The 23,188-nt window shown below is 41.2% G+C and overlaps 1 protein-coding gene across 1 annotated transcript in view; it reads left to right on the top strand.

Moving 5' to 3' along the window:
• Nucleotides 1–23,188, top strand: part of LOC122226738 (SPHK1 interactor, AKAP domain containing) — a 160,283-nt gene that overhangs the window by 30,701 nt on the left and 106,394 nt on the right. The window contains exon 2 of the mRNA XM_042950391.1: nucleotides 5,847–5,952. Within this exon, the coding sequence (XP_042806325.1) occupies nucleotides 5,847–5,952 (106 nt within the window). The remainder of the gene's footprint in view (nucleotides 1–5,846; nucleotides 5,953–23,188) is intronic.

Below are 23,188 nucleotides of genomic sequence, written 5' to 3'. Positions count from 1 at the left end.
GCAGAGGTAGGAATTTTTTGTAAATGTTCTTATTTGGAAAAATAAAAGGATGTCCACTTTATAATCTTATTGTTCTTTTTATTGTTATTTTACTGGTCCAAGGGATGGGAAAGTCTGAAATTTTCCATTCTGTAGTTCCTAGGTTGCTTTTAAATATTGAAACAGGACATATAACAGTGTTTCTAAATATTTTCAAAATTTGGATAGTTGTTTCCTCTGATAAGCTTACTGAAGTCTTACAGAATCAAGGGGGACTTTGCTGGTCTTTCACCCACTAATAAACTGGTGATGTATTTAATTTGTATGGATGACATGATAAAATCATGCTCTGATGTCTCCAACCTAGAAAGGAAAAACATGGGTGCAGAAGCAAAAAAAACAAAAAACAAAAAAACAGAAGAAAGAAAAACCAAACTTCATACCTAGGCAATAAAACCGGAGACTGAGTGAAAGAAGAATACAAGAGTATACACTGTAAACAAAAACTTTTTCACCAAACACTTACTAAAATTGCAAGACGGATTTTATTTGAGCTACTGCAGTTGGGGAGAAAGACATGAATATAGAACTGAGTTTAACTCCAAATGCAAGATTTATAACCAATTTATAAATGGGGATTTATAACCAATGGGCAGAGTAAGGGGGTCGGCGGATGGACATACCTATCAAGGGTGAGGGATGGGGGAAGATATCAAGGGTGAGGGATGGGGGAAGATATCAAGGGTGGAGGGATTTCCACTAAAGTGACTTAGGATTCCTTGCTAAGACTGGGTTCAGTGGGCCAAGGGTAGGGCTGCAAGTCAAGGTCATGATCTAGTTGACAAGAAGACTCAGAGTAGCCTAATTAAAGTTTGGTCAGCAAGAGAGACCTCGGTAATAAATTGGTCAGAAGAGGAGGGTAAGAGAACCTAACGTATCATGTGATTTTTTAAAATAAATCGGTTTTGGAAAGACTTATCGAAACCTCTGAGCATCACGTAAGAGTTAATCTCTTTGTCTGAAAGTAAACTAAGGACATTCACTCGAGCACAGTTTCATTTTGAACCATGTGCAGGTGTATTTGAAAGTCCTCTATGTTCTTAGTGGTAGTATGTCTTTAAGTTGATTTTTTTTTTAATGTTTATTTATTTTCGAGAGCCAGAGAGAGAGTCAGAGCACGAGCGGGTGTAGGACAGAGAGAGGGAGAGACACAGAATCTGAAGCAGGCTCCAGGTTCTGAGCTGCCAGCACAGAGCCCGAAGTGGGGCTCGAACCCACGAACCGTGAGATCACAACCTGAGCCAAAGTCGGACGCTTAACCGACTGAGCCACCCAGGTGCCCTGTCTTTAAGTTGATTGTAATGAGACCAACCAATTCCTTTCTAAAGATCTCTTCTGATGGATGTGAGTTTTCATGTTTTTTTTTTCCAGTGTCGAGATTAAAGGGTTTAGTATAAAGCTCAAGAGTAAATATCCTTAATAGGATGGAGACAATCAAAGGAACCGTAATTACTACATCTTATTGAAAACATTCTGTAAGTGGGGAGGAGATGAGAACAAATCTTACCTTTTAGAATCTGCTAAATTTATTTCAACTTTACACTGTGTTTACTTGACATTTGAGCCACAGTAGCGGCGGGATCCTTTTTCATTAGAACTATCCTGGGAAATTCTTTCATGATCTGCTCAGATGTGGCTTATCTCACCATCTGTCACCACTGCAGAAAATTTAGCGTTGAATTCAAACACTCTTTTGTGCATAATCTTTTGATGTCAAGCAGGATGCTCAGAAAGATAAGAACAGACAACAGGAATAAGTACTAATCCAGGGTTCACCCCTGCCTGGCACTGTTCTAGGTCCTAACGGGCCCCTGTTCTTTTCAGTATTTACAGCCTAAAGGGGAAACAGACAAACATTTCAAAATTATATGCCATTTGACAAGCGTTGTAACGAGACATGGTGGGGGTGCTGTTGGAACACACAAGAAGAGTGTCTGTCCCACTTCTTGGGTTAGGGTATTGGTGGAAATATGGGGAGTGGTAGAGTGTTGATGTGTGTTTGTGTGTGCATGAGGCATTGGAGATATGTTGGTGGAGGGAGGGGAGAGGAGGGGCGCAAGAGGTGATTTATAAACAGAGACCCAAACGATAGAGCAGGTATTATTCAGGAGGAAGGAGGGGGCCTGGGAAGGGTGTGCCTAAAAGAAGACACATTATGTGCCAGGATCTGAGGGGAAAAGGGAATAGGTATGTAATTTAGTATGTCAGATAAATGGTTCTCAAACTGTAATGGGCATATGAATCACCCAAGTTTAATGTTAAAATGCAGATTCTGATTCAGTAGTTCTAGGGAGGGACCTGCATTGCTGGGTATCTTAATAAGCTCCTAAGCGATATCAGACCTGCTGGCTCACAGACCAAACTTTGAGTAGTGACAAAGTTGATTTCCAGTAACCGGACACTTCTCTCTCTCTGGAGAAATAACCGAATATTCCCTTAGCCATTTTCACTCCTGATGATGACCTACTTAATCACACTGCATGAACCCTTAATGATGGCAGTGTGGTGGCAACTCAGCACCTCATTCATATATGACATCTGTAAGGGAGCCGATTTCTCTTCCCATGATATTTTTAAAATCACTGCTTCCGATTCTGCTTTTATACTTCTTATCCACCTTGATCTACCTCCTTGTGGAAACACATTTAGCAGTTTCAGCATGAGACCAGCCTGAAAAGATGTGCTTAATAAATATTATCAATGTTTGTCAAAATCAAAGAAAATGTCCCGGGGAAGACCTTGCAGCCTTCCCCATTAGGAGCAACTTACAAGTCTGTCCTGTATCTCGACAGCCATTCTTTTAATGTCAACTTGAATTCACTTTAATAAGGGCATGAGTTTCATGTGTCTGTCTTTGCCTCATCCTGTGGCAGCCAATGTTCTGTGGCTCTCGAGACCAGGAACAATATCTTTGAAAATACTCTCAAATTTCCATCACCATCCCAAAGGCATGGAAGCAGATTGGGCTGCGTGGTAACGTCACTTACTGGGAATTCACACCCATGTCACATGCTTGAAACGAGAAGCCTCTCTACATGTAGTTTTATATGTTAGGCATCATCAAATTGATTTGGAATGCGTTTCTGGGGGCTAGAAGATGCATTCGGTTTAACTCTTGGTACCGTGGAACTGTGTCCCACTCGTCAGGGAATGCATATATTTTACTCCCACTAACGGGAGTCTACTGCCCTGTTTAATTCTCAAAATAACAAACACACACACACACACACACACACACACACACACACACACATATATATTTAAAATACATTTCTTTATTTGTGTTATACAGACTTCACATGGGTACAAATGGAGTGAACCTCACAGGCAACCAACACTTTCCAAAATCCTTCCGTGCCTTCATTTCCAACTGGGATCTCATGTAATCTTAAAGGCAGATGGGCTTTCTTACCAAGATACATGTGGGTAGATTTGTCATTGTCTCCCCTTCCACTAGACTAACTCAGCAGTTCTTAAACTCTTTTATGCATAAAAATTATTATGTGCCTTGCCAGGGACACCTGGGTGGCTCAGTGGGTTAAGCGTCCAACTTCGGCTCAGGTCATGATCTTGTGGTCTGTGGGTTCGAGCCCTGTGTCAGGCTCTGTGCTGGCAGCTCGGAGCATGAAGCCTGCTTCAGATTCTGTGTGTGTGTGTGTGTGTGTGTGTGTGTGTGTGTGTGTGTGTGCCCCTCCCCCACTCATGCTCTGTCTCTATCTCTGTCTCTCTCAAAAATAAGTAAACATATTTTTTTAAAAAAATTACTATTCACCTTTCTACTTGCAGGCAGATACAACATGCTTTATGCAGAAACAAGAAGTTTCCTTGCGTGATCTTTTACTTTTTCCTATTAATCCTTATTTTGGACCTAACTCTCCATAAGTTTGATGTCATCCCCCTCTAGAGCAATCAGAGATTGTTGAAGCCCTTTTTCTACCCTGTTTTGTATTCAATCTGTGTCATCCTTACTTCTCAGCCTATTTCCTCCATACTCCTAGGCTGTTAACCCTGTAAAGAGAAATGGGAGATGTCCTAACATTGGAAAATGTGATTTCCTTGACTCACGAGCTGGTGCAGATCAAAATTAGCTTGGTCCACGGGCTTACCTTCCACATATAAGTGGTTTTGGAACCTAACAATGATAAACGTTTGGCATTCGGGTAATTCCTACGGCCAGGAAAGCATTCAGAGGGAGATCTGCAGCTAAGTTTGAGGTACAGTCACCCTTAAGTGACAGCCAAAAAGTTATAGGTCCCCATTCTGAGAAATCTGTAAAAATAGGGCTGAAAGTTTGGGCTCTCCATATTTTACAAGTGATTTCCAGAGCTGGAAAGGACTGGAGATTTCACTCCCAATGTTCATTTGTAAGTGAAGGGACAGACCCAGATATGCTAAGCAGCAGAGTCCCTAAGATCTAGAGCCTAGTACCACACTCCTTTCTTCCTTCCATTGCCTTTTCCCAGTGAAGCAAAGATAATATGAGTGCTATCCTTTCATTTAAATTAAGCTCATTCTAGTCCTCAAGATGGCAACTATAAAACAGATTTTACTTGAATTATTCTGTGTAAGTTTTACCTAAACCTGTGATCCATTGTGTACATCATCAACAGTCATTAAAAAAAAAAAGCCATTCATAGTAATTTAGTGGAAATGCTAACAGACTATACTTATGTATTTTTGACTTATGTTTAATTGCAATGTAATGAAAATTGACTAATTTAGCACTTAAAACATGAGGATTATATATTAGTTAGAAATGCATTGTTTAACTGATCTTCTATTTGGTGCTTCTTTTAAGAGAAAATTTTTAAATGTTGGCCTGATAATTGCATAAATAATTATTAGATCATATTCCAAAAAAATGTTTATGATGAATTGTACATATTCTATGTGGTCAAGAACAACAAAAATAAAATGCCTACACTTCAGATATCCATACATTTTTTAAATCCCAAATTTTCATATTTTAGAAATCCTTAAGATCCAGAGAGCTTTTTGTATTTAAATTAGGTTGAATCCAAAATCTTCCAGAGTATCATGAAAACCAAGATTGGTAATAATTTCAACCAGACATAAGGGGAAGGAAGAGAAGTCTAGAACTTTGGAGGCAAAGAAGTTAAGATAATGCTCCAAACCCCAGAGATACAAAGAGATGAGGTGCATTTTCTTTTCTTTTTTTTTTTTGATGTTTATTTATTTTTGAAAGCGAGAAAGAGAAAGACAGTGCGAGCAGGGGAGGGGCAGAGAGAGAGGGAGACACAGAATCCGAAGCAGGCTCCAGGCTCCGAGCTCTCAGCACAGAGCCCAACGCGGGGCTCGAACTCACGGACCGTGAGATCATGACCTGAGCTGAAGTCGGACGCTTCACTGACGGAGCCACCCACGTGCCCCATGATGTGCATTTTCTAAAGCCCACATTCTTTGCATGGTCCTGCCCTGCCTCCTGATTAAAATTATAAACTTTGAATTCTGGGCAGAAATAACGTGGCATTTCAAAAGCATTATCCGGGGTCTAAAACTGCTTGCTCAAGAAAAGCTAACGGTGCTAGAAGTCAGGCAGATGCACTGTGTCCATCTGGGCGCTGGGAGTCACTGGATTGCAGGTTCCTGTTCCCAAGGGGATAGTTCGCAGCGGCTCCCACTGCGGGAGGGAAGCCAGCAAAGCAGTGTCGGGGTCAGCAGGATTTGCAGTGCTGAGCGCCGCCCGAAAGATGATTTTTGTTAAACCACGTTGTGTGTCTTCTGTTCTGAGTATGGAGGAGACTCACTGGAATGTGTTCTCTTTTGTGTTTTTGGGGCACAAACAGCAACTTGGAGTCCCCACTGATGTACGAGGTCTGCGCACCGCAGCAGGGCAGCACCAGCGGCGGCTGGCGAGGCGGCCTGGGGAGCTCCATCACAGCGTGTAAGAAGGTAACCTTGCCTAGCGCGGCTCTGTCTCCCGGATTGAACTTGAACGCTAGTGTAGTTTGACTCTCCAGGTACTTCTTCTAAAGCAGAGAAAAACAGCAAAACGAACAACGGAATGGCCCACAGTTTGCTTGCCCGGATAACCTCTAATGCTGCTAAAAATGTAATGGGTGAAGAAGACCAAAAAACTCAAACAGTTCAGAAAAGTACGACTCGAAAATTCTAAGCCCGCAGTGCCCCACCTATTATATGGAGCACCTAAGTCTGTATCTGAGAAGCATTCCTGGCTGCTATTTTCTCAAAGAGAAAGGTGTGCTTGGCTTATGTTATGAGGAGAAACAGAAATGCATTTCCTAGAATACAGACTCCAGAACTCATAAACAAATCTCGCTTTAAGCGCATTTGCTGAAAGCCGTCATTTGAATAACGTAAATTCATCTACTTCTTTTTCCAGCCAATCCAACTTAAGGCCTGGAAACTTAAAGCGAAATGCCCAATTTCCCACCTAAAGCTTTTGTCACGATGTGATGCAGAATTCCAAAGGAGAATGTATGTGTTTCTTCTCATCCAGACTTAGAGGGTGCCACACTGGATTATTTCATTAATTGTTTCTTTAAAAACTTAAATTATTGGGGCATCTGGTGGCTCAGTCATTTGTGTCTGACTCTTGATTTCAGCTCAGGTCACGATCTCAGGGGCCGAGATCAAGCCCCACATCAGGGTCAGTGCTGGTAGTGGAGCCTGCTTAAGATTCTCTCTGTCCCTCTCTCTCTGCCCGGCCATTGCTCATTCTGTCTCTCTCTCTCAAAAAAAAAAGTTAAATTGGGGGCGCCTGGGTGGCTCAGTCGGTTAAGCGGCCGACTTCGGCTCAGGTCATGATCTCGCGGTCCGTGAGTTCGAGCCCCGCGTCGGGCTCTGTGCTGACAGCTCGGAGCCTGGAGCCTGTTTCAGATTCTGTGTCTCCCTCTCTCTGACCCTCCCCCGTTCATGCTCTGTCTCTCTCTGTCTCAAAAATAAATAAACGTTAAAAAAAAATTAAAAAAAAAAGTTAAATTGTAAAAAATACTTATAGGAATAATTCAAGACAAATTCTATTACTAAACATATTGTATAGATATATATTATTTATGCACACATACTCTACATTATGTATGCATATATGTATATTAATTTATTGATTACTATACCCAGTTAAGCAGCCTTATTTATTCTCTGCTTGTGTCGTGTTTGTATTGTTCTAAGTAACAAAGAAAATGACACATACCTGTGTTAGAGAACATAAGCTGATGATAGAAAAGTAGCATTAAACATAATTTTACAAAAGTATTTGCACGCATACATTCATAACCAGATATAAAAATAAACTGGTCTCATTAGTTCAAGGCTCTAATTACCATGTGTTATATGATCTATTATTCTTTCTCATACAATTCTCATAGAAGAGTCAGTGCTATAAATTTGCATTTTAATGCAGAAAACTGAGACACTATAATTCAAAATGATTTTGAGTTTCTTCTTTTTTTTTTTTTAATTTTTTTTTTTTCAACGTTTTTTATTTATTTTTGGGACAGAGAGAGACAGAGCATGAACGGGGGAGGGGCAGAGAGAGAGGGAGACACAGAATCGGAAACAGACTCCAGGCTCCGAGCCATCAGCCCAGAGCCTGACGCGGGGCTCGAACTCACAGACCGCGAGATCGTGACCTGGCTGAAGTCGGACGCTTAACCGACTGCGCCACCCAGGCGCCCCAAGTTTCTTCTAAGAGAGGTCTTCAAGCCCTGGGTATGTTCTATTCAACTCTGTAACTCCAAATTATAATCTTCACCAGATGCTATACATTTCACAAGGCTAAATCATTTTTCATTTATTCTCATTTTTTTTTAATTTTTTTTAACGTTTATTTATTTTTGAGACAGAGAGAGACAGAGCATGAACAGGGGAGGGGCAGAGAGAGAGGGAGACACAGAATCTGAAACAGGCTCCAGGCTCTGAGCTGTCAGCACAGAGCCCGACGCGGGGCTCGAACTCACAGACCGTGAGATCATGACCTGAGCCAAAGTCGGACGCTTAACCGACCAAGCCACCCAGGCGCCCCTTATTCTCATTTTTAAGTAACTCTATTTCTATTGATTAGAGCCCACATGGTATTTAAATTAAGGATTGAAAGAAGACTGCCTGAATTTGACACCCAGTTCAGTCATTACTAGTTGTGTTATCATGAGCAAATTACCTGACCTATTCATGCCTCAATTTGCTCATCAGAAAAAAGAAGGTGACAGCTGAGCACAAGTGAATTAATAGATATGAAATGTTTAGAACGGTGTCTGGCATATGGTAAGCACTCAAAATAAAGAGTGTTTATGAGTAATATTATCCTACAGGAAATTTTTCAGTAAGTATGTGATGCCAGAAAAAAATTTAATATATATATGACCATGCTGAGAGAGTTGGTACCTTGTGATCTGTTATGTCAGCTATGTTTGTTTTCTGGAGATAGAGGCGGTCGTATTCATTTTTTATAAATCGTGTCTGGAAGGTACTAAATAGAGCGTTTTGGGGCTGAACATCTGTTCAAGAAATTAAAACCCAAACTCAATCATTTATTATATGTTTATATGTATACATATAATATATATGTATATATACAAATAGAATTTAAAGTTTTTTTTAAATGTTTATTTTTGAGAGGGAAAGAGGTTGCAAGCAGTGGGCAGACAGAGACAGAGAGAGAGACAGAGAGAGAGAATCCCAAGCAGGCTCCACACTGTCAGCACAGAGCCTGACACAGGGCTCGATCTCACACCTGTGAGATCATGACCTGAGCCAAAATCGAGAGTTGGATGCTTAACCGACTGAGCCACCCAAGCGCCCCAAGAATTTAAAGGTTTAAATATAATCCTACTCATACCACCACCACTTCTAGAACTATTAGTAAGTTGAACCGTACGAAATTCCCTTTATTACAGATGAAAAATGATCAATTATAGGCAATTTCATATGGTCCAATGTAAATACATTCAAAATTCCGTTAGATCTTAGGGAGAGATACAAGAATAGATACATAGTCGGGGTCTAGTGTGGGAGACAATATCGGTTTCTCAGTTGAAAAAATCAAACTAAGTAATTCACCAGTTAAATAATTATGTAGGATGACTACACAGTTTATAGCAAAAAGCAGAGAGAGACCTTTGGCCTGCAGCAGACCATAATCTCCAGAAAGAGAATCGGATCTGAGTTTAGACTTTGAAATACGGTCGAGATTTGAATGAGCGAAGAGAAGAGCCAAGCAAATTTATTTAGGAAGGGTTGCTACAAATGAATGCAGGAGAAGTCAACCCCTTTGTGTCCCGGAATATATTTTTCTAATGTTGTGGTCCATTCCTTTCATTTTAAATACTCTCTTCCATTTAGACAATAATTGCATTTAAAGGCAGTTTAAGTACCCGTGAATGCCACATGGTATATGCCTTGTAGGCTCTAGTCGTTACACTTCCCCCTCAAAGAGTAGCTCACTGTTGTTTTCTTTTTTACATCTAGCACGTAGGCCCTCAATAAAAAGACTTTGAATATTGAATGGTTTCACGCCTTTATTTTATTGTATATCACTGCAAGCCGATTTAAGTGATCATTGATCAATCTGGGGGGAAAAGAGCTTGTTAATCACAGGCAATGGGTCTAGGTAAGTGAGACTCTAAATGCACACATAATGTATGTTCAAAGAGACAGAAAATACAAGCAGAGCTTTATCATAGAAATAGCAAGGCTGTCCAGCTCAATCACCACTGTTCACAGTCAATCAACCTTCAATAAGGGTACCATGGATCATTGAAATCTGTTGGTAATTCCCCAAACTGATTTTATGTGATAGCCTCATCTTCTTCCCCATCAGATCTTCTTATCAGAACTGACATATTGCTAAATTAACTGGTGGAAGACAGGAAACAAGGGTCCAGAAGATGATGCATTAGTTGGATAATCAGCTTCTGAAAACTTGCAAAAGGACTGAGTCTCTCTCCTGAGTGTCTCATGAAATCCCTAAGGGTTGCAGGAATCCTGCCCACATGCAGATGCTTCCATTCCTCTTTGCTGTTGGGGAAATACAATTACTGGAGGCCACAGCTGTGGAAAAAGCCACAGCATCAGAAAAGAAAATGACTTTGGTGGGCTTATTTGAAGGAGGAAATCCTTAAGGGATTGCCTTGCACCAGAGCTAAGATGATCATACCGCCCAGTCATGGTTTACATGTATTATCCTCGCATTAATAGACCCCGTTTTGTTCTCAGAAGTGCCCCGTGCGCAATAAGTTACCTGGTTATCCCAGCTTGAGCTTCGGAATGATCCTTTCTCTTTCTTTTCCCCTTCCTCTAAATACTAGGAAAGGTATCAAATAAATTTCTCACTGAGTCACTGTGTAGGTTAAAATAGTTGTAACAAATAAAATCTGTTTTTACTTAGCTACTGCTACAGCTAAACCAGTGTGATTGCCCCCGCCTTTAACTGGCCCTGGGAATCAAGCCTATTGAACCTGGACTTGACTTCAGAATTCTACCCATCTTGAAGCTCCAAGCAGACACTACCGATCCATCCAAGTTGGAATGTGAGATAGCCTCTGTGTCACCATAATTTACTGAGCTCCAAAAGCTGGGAAAGTTTTAATGTATGCAGTGTGATACTCCAAAATAATGCATCGAAAATGATGGAATTTCGGGGCACCTGGGCGGCTCAGTCAGTTAAGCATCCAACTTCCGCTCAGGTCATGATCTCACAGCTCATGAGTTCAAGCCCCCACGTCAGGCTCTGTGCTGACAGCTCTGAGCCTGGAGCCTGCTTCAGATTCTGTGTCTCCTTCTCTCTCTGTGCCCCTCCCTGGCTTGTTCTCTCTCTCTCTCTCTCTCTCTCTCTCTCTCTCAAAAATAAATGAATATTTAAAAAAATAAATAAAAGGATGGAATTTCAAAATATTGCAGGAACAAAATGGGAGAGAAAGAGTAGCTGGTGGAAAGTGAATAATAGAGCCCTCTGTAGTACCTCTTGAATCTTACCTCACATAGATCTTGCCTGATGTTCCCCGTTCTCATAGGACCAATCCTTCTTATAAGACAAATACAATCATCATTGTTAGATTGAATCATAGGGATTTCCATTAAGTGAGCTAAGTGATTATAAATGTTATCCTTTTATATCTAGCAGACACTAAGTGAAATGCTTTTATGTTGTTTTTATAATAAATAAATATCCGCTTTCTCTAGAAGGCAAGTAGGATCCCAAGTAACAAAGCTGGACTTAGAATCTAAACATCTGAGTCAGATTCCAGATTTCCCTTTTACTGTGTGATCTTAGGCCAGTGACATAACTTCCCTGACTCAGACGTCCTGGGGTTGGCATAACGTTTATATGCAAAAAGGTTTGTGTAAGTTCTTGGCACACAAAGTTGACGCTCAGTCTGTATTAGTTGATTCCAAATAAACAATCTTTCCACAAGGGAAAAATTATTTAAATAGAATTTTAAAACTAACCTGAGGTAGTACCCATGGTCCCCCTGTTTCGTTGAATTTCTGCTGGGTTTTCTTCTACTTTGAAAGCATTACACTCAATGTCACATTTCCACAGTAGCTGGACATTTTCAATCCTCACTTCACTTCCTGGACTGAAGATTTGCTCCTTGGGCTATAGTGGAATCAAGCCTCTTGTATAGAATCCATGTGGCGAAAGAATTGTTGGGGAGAAATCGACACCCCAAGTTCCTTCTCTTTTTATGTCATGTTAATTAAATCCACACTAAACCTAGACTAACCCAAGGCTACAGACTGAAAACATTTCAGGTTCCCAAAGGTAGAGTTTGATCTTCATAGGATATCTGATCATCTCTTTGAAGCTTCAAGAGCATTCTTTGCCATGACAGGCCTCCTTGAAGCTGACTTTAATTTGTCGTCAACAGTAGCATAGAAACCTCCGAAGAATTGGCGGAATGGATGTCCCTGGCAATTTCATCTTATTCTGTAAAATACACTTTCATCTAAGCTCATCTCAGTTTGATGACATGTAATTAACGAAAGCAATTCGATTAATGTGTGCAGGCGCAGACTTACAAATTGGGAGGCTTTTTCAGAATCTGATCTGTATCTCCAAAGACACTTTTATTGGTCAGGATTGTCTTGCTCTGGGCCAAAAGCCCCAGTAGTATTTCCAGGAAGTGCATGACAGAAAACAGCTATAATATGCTGTGCTTCTAGAAGCTGATTTCTTACAGGAAGGAAGGGCTTTAAAAATGTAAATATGCGAATAAGATTCAAAACAAAATCAGCATAATTGGGTGTGCTCACCTTTCTGCAGAAGGAAGATACTAGGCTTTTTGCCCCGGAGTATACAGCACTCACAGCTTTATAAATACTCTCTTCTCATCATGCAGCCTGGCAATGGTCTCCAGACCCAGCTCTTTAGACCAGAATGGTCTGAATTTTGTCACATGGCCTAGGTGTCCTGTTTTATCACCATTCTGCAGGAGTAATCAGAGGCACTGAAGAAATAAGGAGGTTTTTAAGAAAATAAATGCAGAATTGTGTTACTAAAAGTGATATTTGAAGAAAGCTTTAGAGCTTCATAGTTCTGAAAAGAATTCCTTAGAGCAAAGGGAGACAGGAATCTAGGATGCCAGAAGGAGCACAGGTGATGTGCCCCAGGGGGTGGGGCAGGGAGACGAGGGGCGGAACCTGCACACAGACAGTGGGAGGAGAGACACGTGGGGAAGTCAAGATCAGGAGTGAGAGTTAAACAGAACCGTGAACGCCGTCTGTTTAAGCGGGAACATCCGTGAGCTGTGGTATCATTGAGGTCACTGGGAAGAAAAGCTTGGAGACGAAGTAGCAGAAGACGTGCATGCATTCAGATTCAGCCAGTTCCATCTACAGAGCCAGCCACAAAATTCCCTCGGGGAGTCATTTCACTAAACACCTAAGGAAGCTTCTGAGTGCATTGACATCTCCGAGGCCATAGTTGCACTGAGGCCAGAATGCCGATAATGAGGGCCCTGGTGGCACTAATTTCCTCTGCCTTCAGCAAAAACATGTCATTGGAAAATGTCAGTTCAGTAATCCTATGTGGGAGACTTTGTTCAAAACTATCAATTATGGCTTATTTTGCAGTTTGAAGGTGATTCAGCTTCCTATTCCAAAATCAGTATGTTTGAAGACTTCTATTCAGGACTCCACACCACCTCTCTCTGCCCTCCGGCAATGGTCCCACAGTGCTTACGATTCCAACATGCTAGTCTTACTCTGTCCTCTTCCGCTAGGTTCCTTGAGCATCCTTTCTGCTATGTGTGAAGAACTCCTGGAAGGATCTTGCAATGCCTTTTCTTTTCTCTCTTTTTTTCGAGCAAAAAGTAGGACTCTGAAACCCTAAAATAGCTTAGAACATTTTGTGGAGTTGGGGATGATGCTATGCGATGGGAACCAGGGAAGTGATTTTTTTTTCCCGATTCTTCCAATTTCCCCCAAACCTGTACATTACGTATTAAATATCTGTCTACAAAAATGCAAGGGATCTAACGTTTTAAAAAATATCTACTCTGTCATTCAAAATGTTTTTCCTTTCTATATTTGGGTTTTTAAAAGACCCGCCACCCTTCCTCCCTACCACTCAAGCCTTCAGGCTTGCTCTCTTTTCCTGTCAGTCTCCCATCTAAGCCACCCTCTTGATTTTGGAGTCTGGAGTAGATCCTGCATTCGCCATCAGCCCTAACAGCTTCCACATTTCCTGTATCTTATCAGGCTTGCCCTTCTGATTGAAGTGCCCACTGTCACTTCTGGCGGTGTCAGAGCAGGAAGGAAGGATATGACGCAGATAAATTGGAACAGCCCTCTGAGGAGGCCTTTTGGTAAATGAATCCCTGACAAGGAGCCCCCCATTTGGGTGTTTGTAGTTAGGAGGCCTTTTGAAAGTTAGACCCACCCTGAAAGACGCACATAAGGGCTCATACTCTACAGGAGGGAGAGCATCCAAGAAGCCGGTGTCTCCCTTAGCAAATTACATGGCCATCAGCTTACATATTGAAAGGTAGATGCTTCCAATAGCTTCTTTCAAATAGAAGAGTCAAGAAATGACAGTTTTCCCTTTCTTATAATTGCCAAAGGCCAAAGGCATGCAACAACTGTCAAGGAACACATGGCCACTGAATCCACTGTCCCTTTGACCAATGGCAAATTTTGCACGATCCACACTTTGCAAACCTACACAAAATAATCCCAAATGAATGGTAACCCTTGATGCGTATCTTATATTTTCCGGCATACTTGTTGTTCTTGTATTTTGCTTCTCCTAACATTAAAAATCACGTTCCCCTCACAGATCATATCAACATTACAGCATTATACTGCTTCTAAATAGCAATTAAATAGCAATCAGCTGTCCTCTATTTATATGTCTCATTTTATTCGGTTTAAAACATTGCTGACCATTCATAAATTATACTATATTTGCATTTCCTGAGTATATCTGTTTCTGTAACTCTTGCGTTTTATACTTGAGACTCAACTCAGTTATCACTTTCATGCAGAAAAAGCTCTGATCAACTTTCAAAGCATTCTTCAGCCAGCTGACATCTGTGTGATGTGGCAAAAGGAAACAAGAATGGTTTGATATTTCCGAATTGTCTTCTGTGCTCTTATCCCATTCTGTGACTGCATTGAGATACAGTGTGGTTTCCAGGATACAAGTAATTGTGCGGCCCAAGAAAAGCAGGAAGATGTCCGAAACTGTTCCTGAGGCTCTGTGTCGTTTGTTTCTTGCCGCATTAGGATGCACTGTGGCCAAGGTCAATACACAGGGTCTCTAAATTCCACACGCGGGGACACGAATTTCAGATAAGAGAGCCTTTTTGTTCAAGAAAAATCTCCATTTTATACTCAGATAGTTTCACCCATGCGTGACACTTATCAGAGACGGATGTTCCATAAATCAGTATATTCCATGTTTATTTATCAGAAGCAAGTTTAGTTAGGTCAGGTACCCATTGCTAAAAGCCTTACATAGGTAAGGACCGTCCTGCTATGAAAACACAGTGTATCTGGAGGCCAGTCCTTAGTATATTTATGACAACGTTGCCTTCTTTCTTATCTGGAGGTAATCCCTCCCGCCCCCTCCACCGTAAAGACAGAGAACGGGTTGCAGATCCCTTGCTTAACCATTATCTTCCCAGCCTTCCCAACCAACTATGCCTCTGATCTGGTTCTTTCTAGGCACTTTCCTCCTCTGTAATGGAGGATTGTTTTGTTCCCGAACCTTAAAAAGCTCCCTTATTTTCCGATACTTTCAAAATAATTGTTGACCAAGAAGAAGAGGCTGTCAAGCAACCAGAAGCATTTATTTGGGGCCTTAGACACAGAGTGGACTGAAATTAAGAGAGCACTCTGAATTGCAAGAGGGGCGTACAGGCTTATTAAAGACAAAAGGCACCAGATTGCATAACTTGTTTTGAAGGAATTATGATTGGTGCTGACAAAGCCAAACTGACTGAGGCAGGGTTGGCCATGCAGCCAGCAGGTGTTTCATTATCTCTATTTCAGTCCAAAGTAGAAGGATGTATTTCAGGAGGTCGTACAGTTGCGATTGACAAAAGTTGGACGTTCACGGTGTTGCCAGAATTGAAACAGGAGATGGGCATCGTCCTACTTCGTACTCCGTGTCCTCCCCACCCTACTTTGAAATGACACCGTTAGCAATGTTTACTTCACTTTGGAATTTTCTTCCACATAATCAATTACGAGACTTCCGAATTGTAACAGGTGTCAATGGAATCCATGCAAGAATGCGGCACACCTAACCAAACAGTAATCATATTACAAAATGTGTCCAACGAACAGGAAAACATCCTTTGGAAACATTTTCTTGTTTTGTCATAGGACACTAAACAGACATGAACTCAGGCAGCCAGCCACTAGAATCATCATTAAAAGGAAAATGTTATCTTATCATTTAATTAAACCTTCAGTAACAGAAGACTGAACCAATTGAGTTTTTTATGCTAGTATTTTTGTTTCTTTCACAGAAGCTTTACGTCCAGTTTGTATATTGTTTCTTCCTGGGATTTCAGTGTGCTTGAAATAACATTACGGTTTCCCTGTGAAATAATGGAAAGGCATTATTTCTCAGAGTGGAAAACAAAAAATTACAGAATTCTCAGAAAGTGTGCTAAAGCACAGATTAAATAACATGAAATTACATGTGTAAACTTACACAAAATTTTCTGACCTTGTGTGTGTGTGTGTGTGTGTGTGTGTGTGTGTGTGTGTGTATGAGTGTTAGACTTAAACGCTACTAAGCCAGTGACTAAACATTCCAAAAATATAATGAAACACCTTTGTGGAATCTTAGAGTGCTTCAAGACATTACAGAATGTGTGGCCAAGCTCAGCACTGGATTTCTTGTCAGTGAAAAAGCAAAACGTTTCTTTCTCTTCACTTTTCTCGCTGCTTACTCTGCACGGCCGTTATGGTCTCTCTGCTGTTCTTTGAGTACAACCAGCAAACTCCTGCCTTGAGCCTTTGTTTTTGCCGATGTTCTCTGCCTGGGATGCTCTTCCCCCAGAAGGATATGTGGCTGGCGCCTCATTTCATTCAGATCTCGGCCCACTGTCACCCTCAGAGAGGCCTGCCAGAAAATACTTTCCAAAATAGCGTCCCTTACTTCTTGATCCCTTTCTCTGGCTTTATGTATCCTTACAGTAGTTTTCATTGTGTCCTTCCATTTCTTTCTCTGTCTATAAAATTTATTTGATTACGGTCTGCCCTTCCCCAACAGAATGAGAACAAGACTATGTCTTTATTCTTGTCTCATTCACCACCGAATGCCCGGTTAGTTAAGCAGCTCCTAGTGAAAACAGCAAGTGTTCTCCTTCTGTGTTCTTTGCAGCATGATTTACAACAGCCAAGATATGGAAACAACGTAAGTGTCCATCAGCGGATGGACGGATGGGTAAAGAAGATGCGGTGTATATACACACAGGAATACTCCTTAGCTGTAGAAAAGAAGGAAATCTTGCCATTCACAACATGGACGGACCTCCATGACAGTATGATGCTAAGTGACTAAATCAGACACAGAGAGACAAATACTAATATAATGTCACATTTCAGGTCACTGTACTATACCCTTCACGTAAATAGCGAACAGAGAGAGATGGAGAGATGTAAATGTTGAAGGATCTACGCCCATACCCCAGGGGAGCTTAACAAGTATGATATTATGCCATCACCTCCTGAACTCCCATGTCTATATACTTCTAATTGCCTTTCCCATGGGATAAAAGCATCTTGTGAGGAACAAATTATATTTAAATTACAAAACAAGATGAAAAAAAAAATACCTCCAAGCCAGCAGGTGTTCAACAAGTAGTTGCTGAATGAATAAGTGAGCGAATGGACACTTGCTGTGGATGACATTGTCCTCCTCTTTGAGACGGCAATCGGAGTTAGCATCCAGTATAGTCCAATTCATGCTTTACGGTTTTATGAATAAGGTCTTCACCGGCGTAGAGTTTCATTTTAGAAGAATCTTAAAAAGGAACAAGGTCTTCACCAGCGTAGAGTTTCATTTTAGAAGAATCTTAAAAAGGAACAAATACCCCATATCTTTACAAATTAAAGGGAAGATAAGCCATGACGAAATACCACTATGAACCTAGTAGAAGGTCCAAAATGAGTTTGAAGCGAATCTGACAACACCGGGTACTGATCAGGATACGCGGCAACGCGGACTCTCATACCTTGCTGGTGGGAATGGAAAGTGGCAAATCCACCGTGGAAACTAGTTTACCAGTTTCTTACAAAGCGACCCACACCACCTATCCATCTCTCCCAAGCAAAAGAAAACCTTAAAGTGTGACAAACCAGTAAGCCTATGTTTGTAGCAGCCTTATTTGTATTTACCAAAAACTAGAACCAACCCAAATGTTCTTCAGTGGGTAAATGTGTGTGTGTGTGTGTTTAATCTGTATGTGGGGCGCCTGGGGGCTCAGTTGGTTAAGCATCCGACTTTGGCTCAGGTCATGATCTCACGGTTCGTGAGTTCAAGCTGAGCTCCGTGCTGACAGCTCAGAGCCTGGAGCCTGCTACCGATTCTGTGTCTCCCTCTCTCTCTGCCCCTCCCCCACTCGCACCTCTGTCTCTCCCTCTCTCTCACAAGTAAACAAACATTAAAAAAAATTTAAAAACGAATAGAAATCTGCATGCATCCATACAATGGAACACCACTCCATAGTAAAAGAAGTGTTGAACACACAACAACATGGATGAATCCCAAACACGTTAATTATGCCAAGTGAAAGGAACAGGTCACAACAGGCTACATGCTAAATGATTCCACATACATGACATTCTAGAAAAGGCAACATTTTAGGGATAGAAATCACATCAGTGGCTGCCAGGGGCCAGGACTTAGAAGGCACTCGACTAAAAGGAGCAAAAGGGAATTTGGGGAGAGGGAAGGAGTTGAACAGTTGTTCTACATCTTGATTGGGATGGTGGTTACACATTTCTGTGTGTTTTTTAAAACTCAGAGAACTTTACACACAAAAAAAGGGTGAATCCTTTTTTATTTTTGCTTATTTTTAAAAAAATTCTGTAATGTTTATTTATTTGAGAGAGAGAGACAGAGACAGAGTGCAAGCAGGGGAGGGGCAGAGAGAGAGGGAGACACAGAATCTGAAGCAAGTTCCAGGCTCTGAGCTGGCAGCGCAGAGCCTGATACGGGGCTCAAACTCACAAGCCAGAGGACCATGACCTGAGGCACAGTCGCACACGTAACCGACTGAGCCACCCAGGCGCCCCCCAAAAGGGTGAACCTTATAGGACCGTGATATCTCTATGAAGAAAACGTTATCTGCAGCAGAGATGCCATTGATTATACTGCGGAGCACGTAGGTGACAGCATCTCTGAGTAGCTGCCTTCATACTAATCAGCTGTTTGCCATCTCTCACTTACTGTGCAAATCTGATTGACCTACTCACATTAAAGTCTTCTTGTGCAAGCAACATTTAATTAGGTTTCTTAGAAAGAGTCTAGAACAGCAGTGGGAGCCTGGAGGTTCTTCTCTACATGATGCCCATGGCTCTTCCAACGGGCTCCCCTTGCTCCCTTTATTTTATAGGTCTTGCTTTTTCTTTCTTTCATGAAAATTGTATGTCACATTTGAAAGAATGATTTCTGGGGACAGTGTTTTTCATACTGTGACATGCTATTTTAAAAATGGTATTTGTTTGAAACCCTTGAGTAAGCAGAGGGCCGGGGGTGCTGGGCCTGGAATGTCCACCCCAGGCGCTGTCCAGCCTGCAAACAGCTGAAAGCATTGATGTCCTACTATTCCAGCACTCTTAAATTCTCTGAGTCTACTTGTTTGGAGGGGTTGATAAATCTGTGTTTTGAAGAAAGATGAGTCTTTTTCTATGTTGACATTATTCAGTTAATTTTAAGGAGCCTTCCATCATTAATCACCACTCATGCATTAGGCAAATACAGCATTTTGCGGGTAAAAATTTCCTCCTTAAAAGGTTTGGTGCTGCTTTACATCTTTACACTTAAAATTACCAGAAAACGAAATTTGATAATATTTTGATAGTATAGGACTACAAAATGCAGATCTTGCTCAAATTTATAATTCTTTGTTACCTTCCGGGGCACCTGGGTGGCTCAGTGGGTTGAGGGTCCGACTTCAGCTCAGGTCATGATCTCATGGCTCGTGAGTTTGAGCCCTGCGTTGGGCTCTATGCTGCCAGCACAGAACCTGGAGCCTTCTTCAGATTCTGTGTCTCTGTCTCTCTCTGCCCTTCCCCTGCCCACTCTCTCTCCCTCAAAATAAATAAACATTAAAAAAATTAAAAATTCTTCATTACCTTTGCATAAAACCTTGAGAGAAATAAAAGCCTTGCAGAAATATAAATATCATTACATGTCTAGATATAACTTTTAAATTTTATTCCTACTGAATAAATCACTCACAAGTAATCTTTCTGAAACACAGTCATTGGAAAAGAAAACTATAAATCTCTATTACACCAAATACCAAAAAAATTTTGGTGCCAAAAAAAACAAACAGGTGCGCAGGACCAACTGTATGTCAAGAGATACGTGTGGAAGATAAATTGAATAAGATACTCCTACACCCGTATCATAAAAGGAAGGAAAAGACACGCACGCACATTCCAAAACCCTGAGATAGGAATATTGCTTTCATTATAGAGATTTCACCAGAAGGGAGAAATACTTGCTATGGGAAGGGGAGCCTGGATGCAACTAGTTCTTAATGAAGCCTGGATTCAATTAGTTCTTGACGGTTGGGAAAGAACATGGTTAAAAAAAATCCAAGGGGCAGATGAAAAGATATGAGGGAAACCATGTGCATCATCAAGACTGTGCTCTTTAGCAAACGAGTGGGCATAGTGCAGTATCTTAAACATTGGAGCTGCATGAAATGATTCCTGAAATGATTAACAGGTAGGAGCTGAGTTAGGTTCTGTCTTGGATGCTAGGCCATAGTTTGGCAACAAGCCCATAAAATTTTGGTCTCACTGTCAGCAAATAGTTTCTTTCTTTACTATGTCTCAGGGCCTAGCCCAGTGTCTGATAGATCTGATAGATGGTAAAACGCTAATATATCCTGGCTCAATTAATCAATTGAGGCTTAAGGTCTTGGAAGAGAATTACGTAACATCAGCAATTTACTGATGGAAACCTTTTTGTGAACACCTCAAATAATCAGATGCTGGGTACATTTACTATTCCTAATGTCTATTAAAAATCCCTCATTGTGAGTGGCAATGTTTACTTCATCCTATGGATGGCAAAACTGAGTCTCAATGAGGATAAGTGACTTGCCTTGGGCCGCACAGTTAACTGGTGGAAAGATTGGAAACTGCAACCAGGTCTGTCTCGAAAGCTTACATTCTTATCCTTCGTTGTGGTTTCAGTGAGCTGGGTAGATTTGAGAAGCAGAGGGTGAGGGAGTGAGGGGGATAGAAGAAGCAGACAATTACAACATGAATTGTTAGGACCCCAGCCTCCCCTACCTGCCCTTCTCAAGTATCATCCCCACCCCCCTTTACGCTCTGTCAATTCGCCATGTTGAATTTCTCCATACTACCCACCACAACTTGTAACTAATGTGTATTTCAGTGCTCCATTATTTACCTTTGGCTCCCATGCCATATTTTAAGTTTCATAAATATGGAGGTCAATTCTGGGTAATTCACTATTGGATTACTCAGAGACTAGATTAGTCCATGGTATGCAGTCACATGTGAAGAGAATTAAAGAAAAAATGATTAGCAGAACATGAGACAAGAAACAGACAAAGAAGTAAATGCCAGATGGCATAGATGTTCCAAGCCAGGGCAGCTAGGAGAATTGTTCTGCCATCAACTGCAAACAGGAGAGTTAGGGAGTCAGGTTTCTTGTAGGGACTGGAATTGGGAAAGGCGGGGGTTTGGGTTTAGACACCAAGAGTTTTATGGTGACAGCAGGAGATCTAAGAATAATAACTAACAGAAAAGTGAGAAGCCAAGCTCCAGAGAAAGGTCAAAGCTTGAGCTGTGGACCATTGTGTCATCCCTCTGGGTGGTAATTAATGCCCCAAGAGTTAGTGAGCTCTCCGAGGAAAATGACTGAAGAAGGAGGAAAGAGCAACACCCTGAGGTCAGAACTAGAGGGACTATTCCAAGTGAGGTTATCAGAGGAGGAAAAGCTATTCAGAAAAAGAGACCTTTCTTCCCCACCCTCTCACGCCTCCCCCAGCATCCCCAGACCGCTCAGAAGTATCTTTCAAACTCTGGTCAGGTGCATAGTCTCCTGCCAGGCCTTCCCCAGATAGAAGCTCCCACTCCTCCAGGGTGATACCTGCCCTGGATTGCCATTGATCAAAGCGCCCACTTTCTTTATCACAGTCCGGTGAATGCTTATCCTCCCCTATTATAGTTTAATTTCCAAAAGGGCACAGACCATTTTTGCTCATTATGATATTCCAAGTGTCAACCATCTAAAGAGTTCAATGAACCTTTGCTGACTGAATATTAATAGAAAGAGATTAGAGACCTAGGAGGGAAACAAGAATGATGTATCACATAGAATGACTAATGAAAAATTGGCAAATATGCAAAGATCCAGAAACAATGTTCCAATAGAAAACATTGTCTAATTCGTACTTGGGGCATTTGAGTGGCTCAGTCGGGTTAAGCATCCAACTTCGGCTCAGGTCATGGTCTCACAGTTCGTGGGTTCAGACCCCACATCGGGCTCTGTGCTGACAGCTCAGAGCCTGGAGTCTGCTTCAGATTCTGTATCTCCTTCTCTTTCTGCCCACCACCCACCACTTTCTCTCTCTCAATAATGAATAAACATTAAAAAAAAATTAAATTGTACTGCATTCTTTTAACAATAACTGTGATGTATCAGTTGCCTACTCTGTGAAGAGATTAGCCCTCAACAAACATTTTCCTATTTGAACCTTGGAATGACCTTCAGAAGGGGCTCTAGTTGTCCTCACATAATAGATGAAACTCAGTCCCACAGCAGTTAGATGGCTTGTCCAAGTTTGCTCAGTAAGATGGCACACAATTCCAGTTCTGTGTCTAGACCTCTGGGACTAACCAACCATAAGCTACTGCTTTCTCCAATCTAAATTACTTTTGGAAATAAATAAATAAATAAATAAATAAATAAATAAATAAATAAATAACTGAAGGCATTGGGTAGCCATGTGTGGGTTACTAAGAGTTTATTTCTCCCTCCTCCTTCCATATCAAAACTCAGTTTCTGTAACTTGGATCTCTCTCTATATATAAAGAAATAAGTGTAAAAATAATGCAGAAGGATCATTCTTCATTGTTGAGGACACTCAGGCAATTTTAAGAGAAAACGTGCCATTATTATTTCAAGGTTGTGAACACACAGCACATTCATTAGTAGATCTTCTTCTGAAATAAGTAAATCGGCAACTAAAAATAGCAGATTAAATAAATGAGCCATGGAGGAACCTGATGAGTTTTTCTCTTTCCCCCCTCAACAAGTGACTCTCTCAGCAGGGAGATTATATTTATAAAGCCTCAAAATTATTCCGTTTTCAAGTACGTATTTTTCCTTCTGGCATTCCTCTGTCTCTCATGGTTTGACTAAACCATTAAACCCAAATCTAGCTCTTCACAGGTTAAAATTGCCTAACCTATGATGCTAAGTGGTTTATTGGAGGCTGAA

The sequence above is a fragment of the Panthera leo genome, chromosome C1 (genome assembly GCF_018350215.1).
Source record: "Panthera leo isolate Ple1 chromosome C1, P.leo_Ple1_pat1.1, whole genome shotgun sequence".
Lineage (NCBI taxonomy): Eukaryota > Metazoa > Chordata > Mammalia > Carnivora > Felidae > Panthera > Panthera leo.
This window is presented reverse-complemented; position numbering and strand designations above follow the sequence as displayed.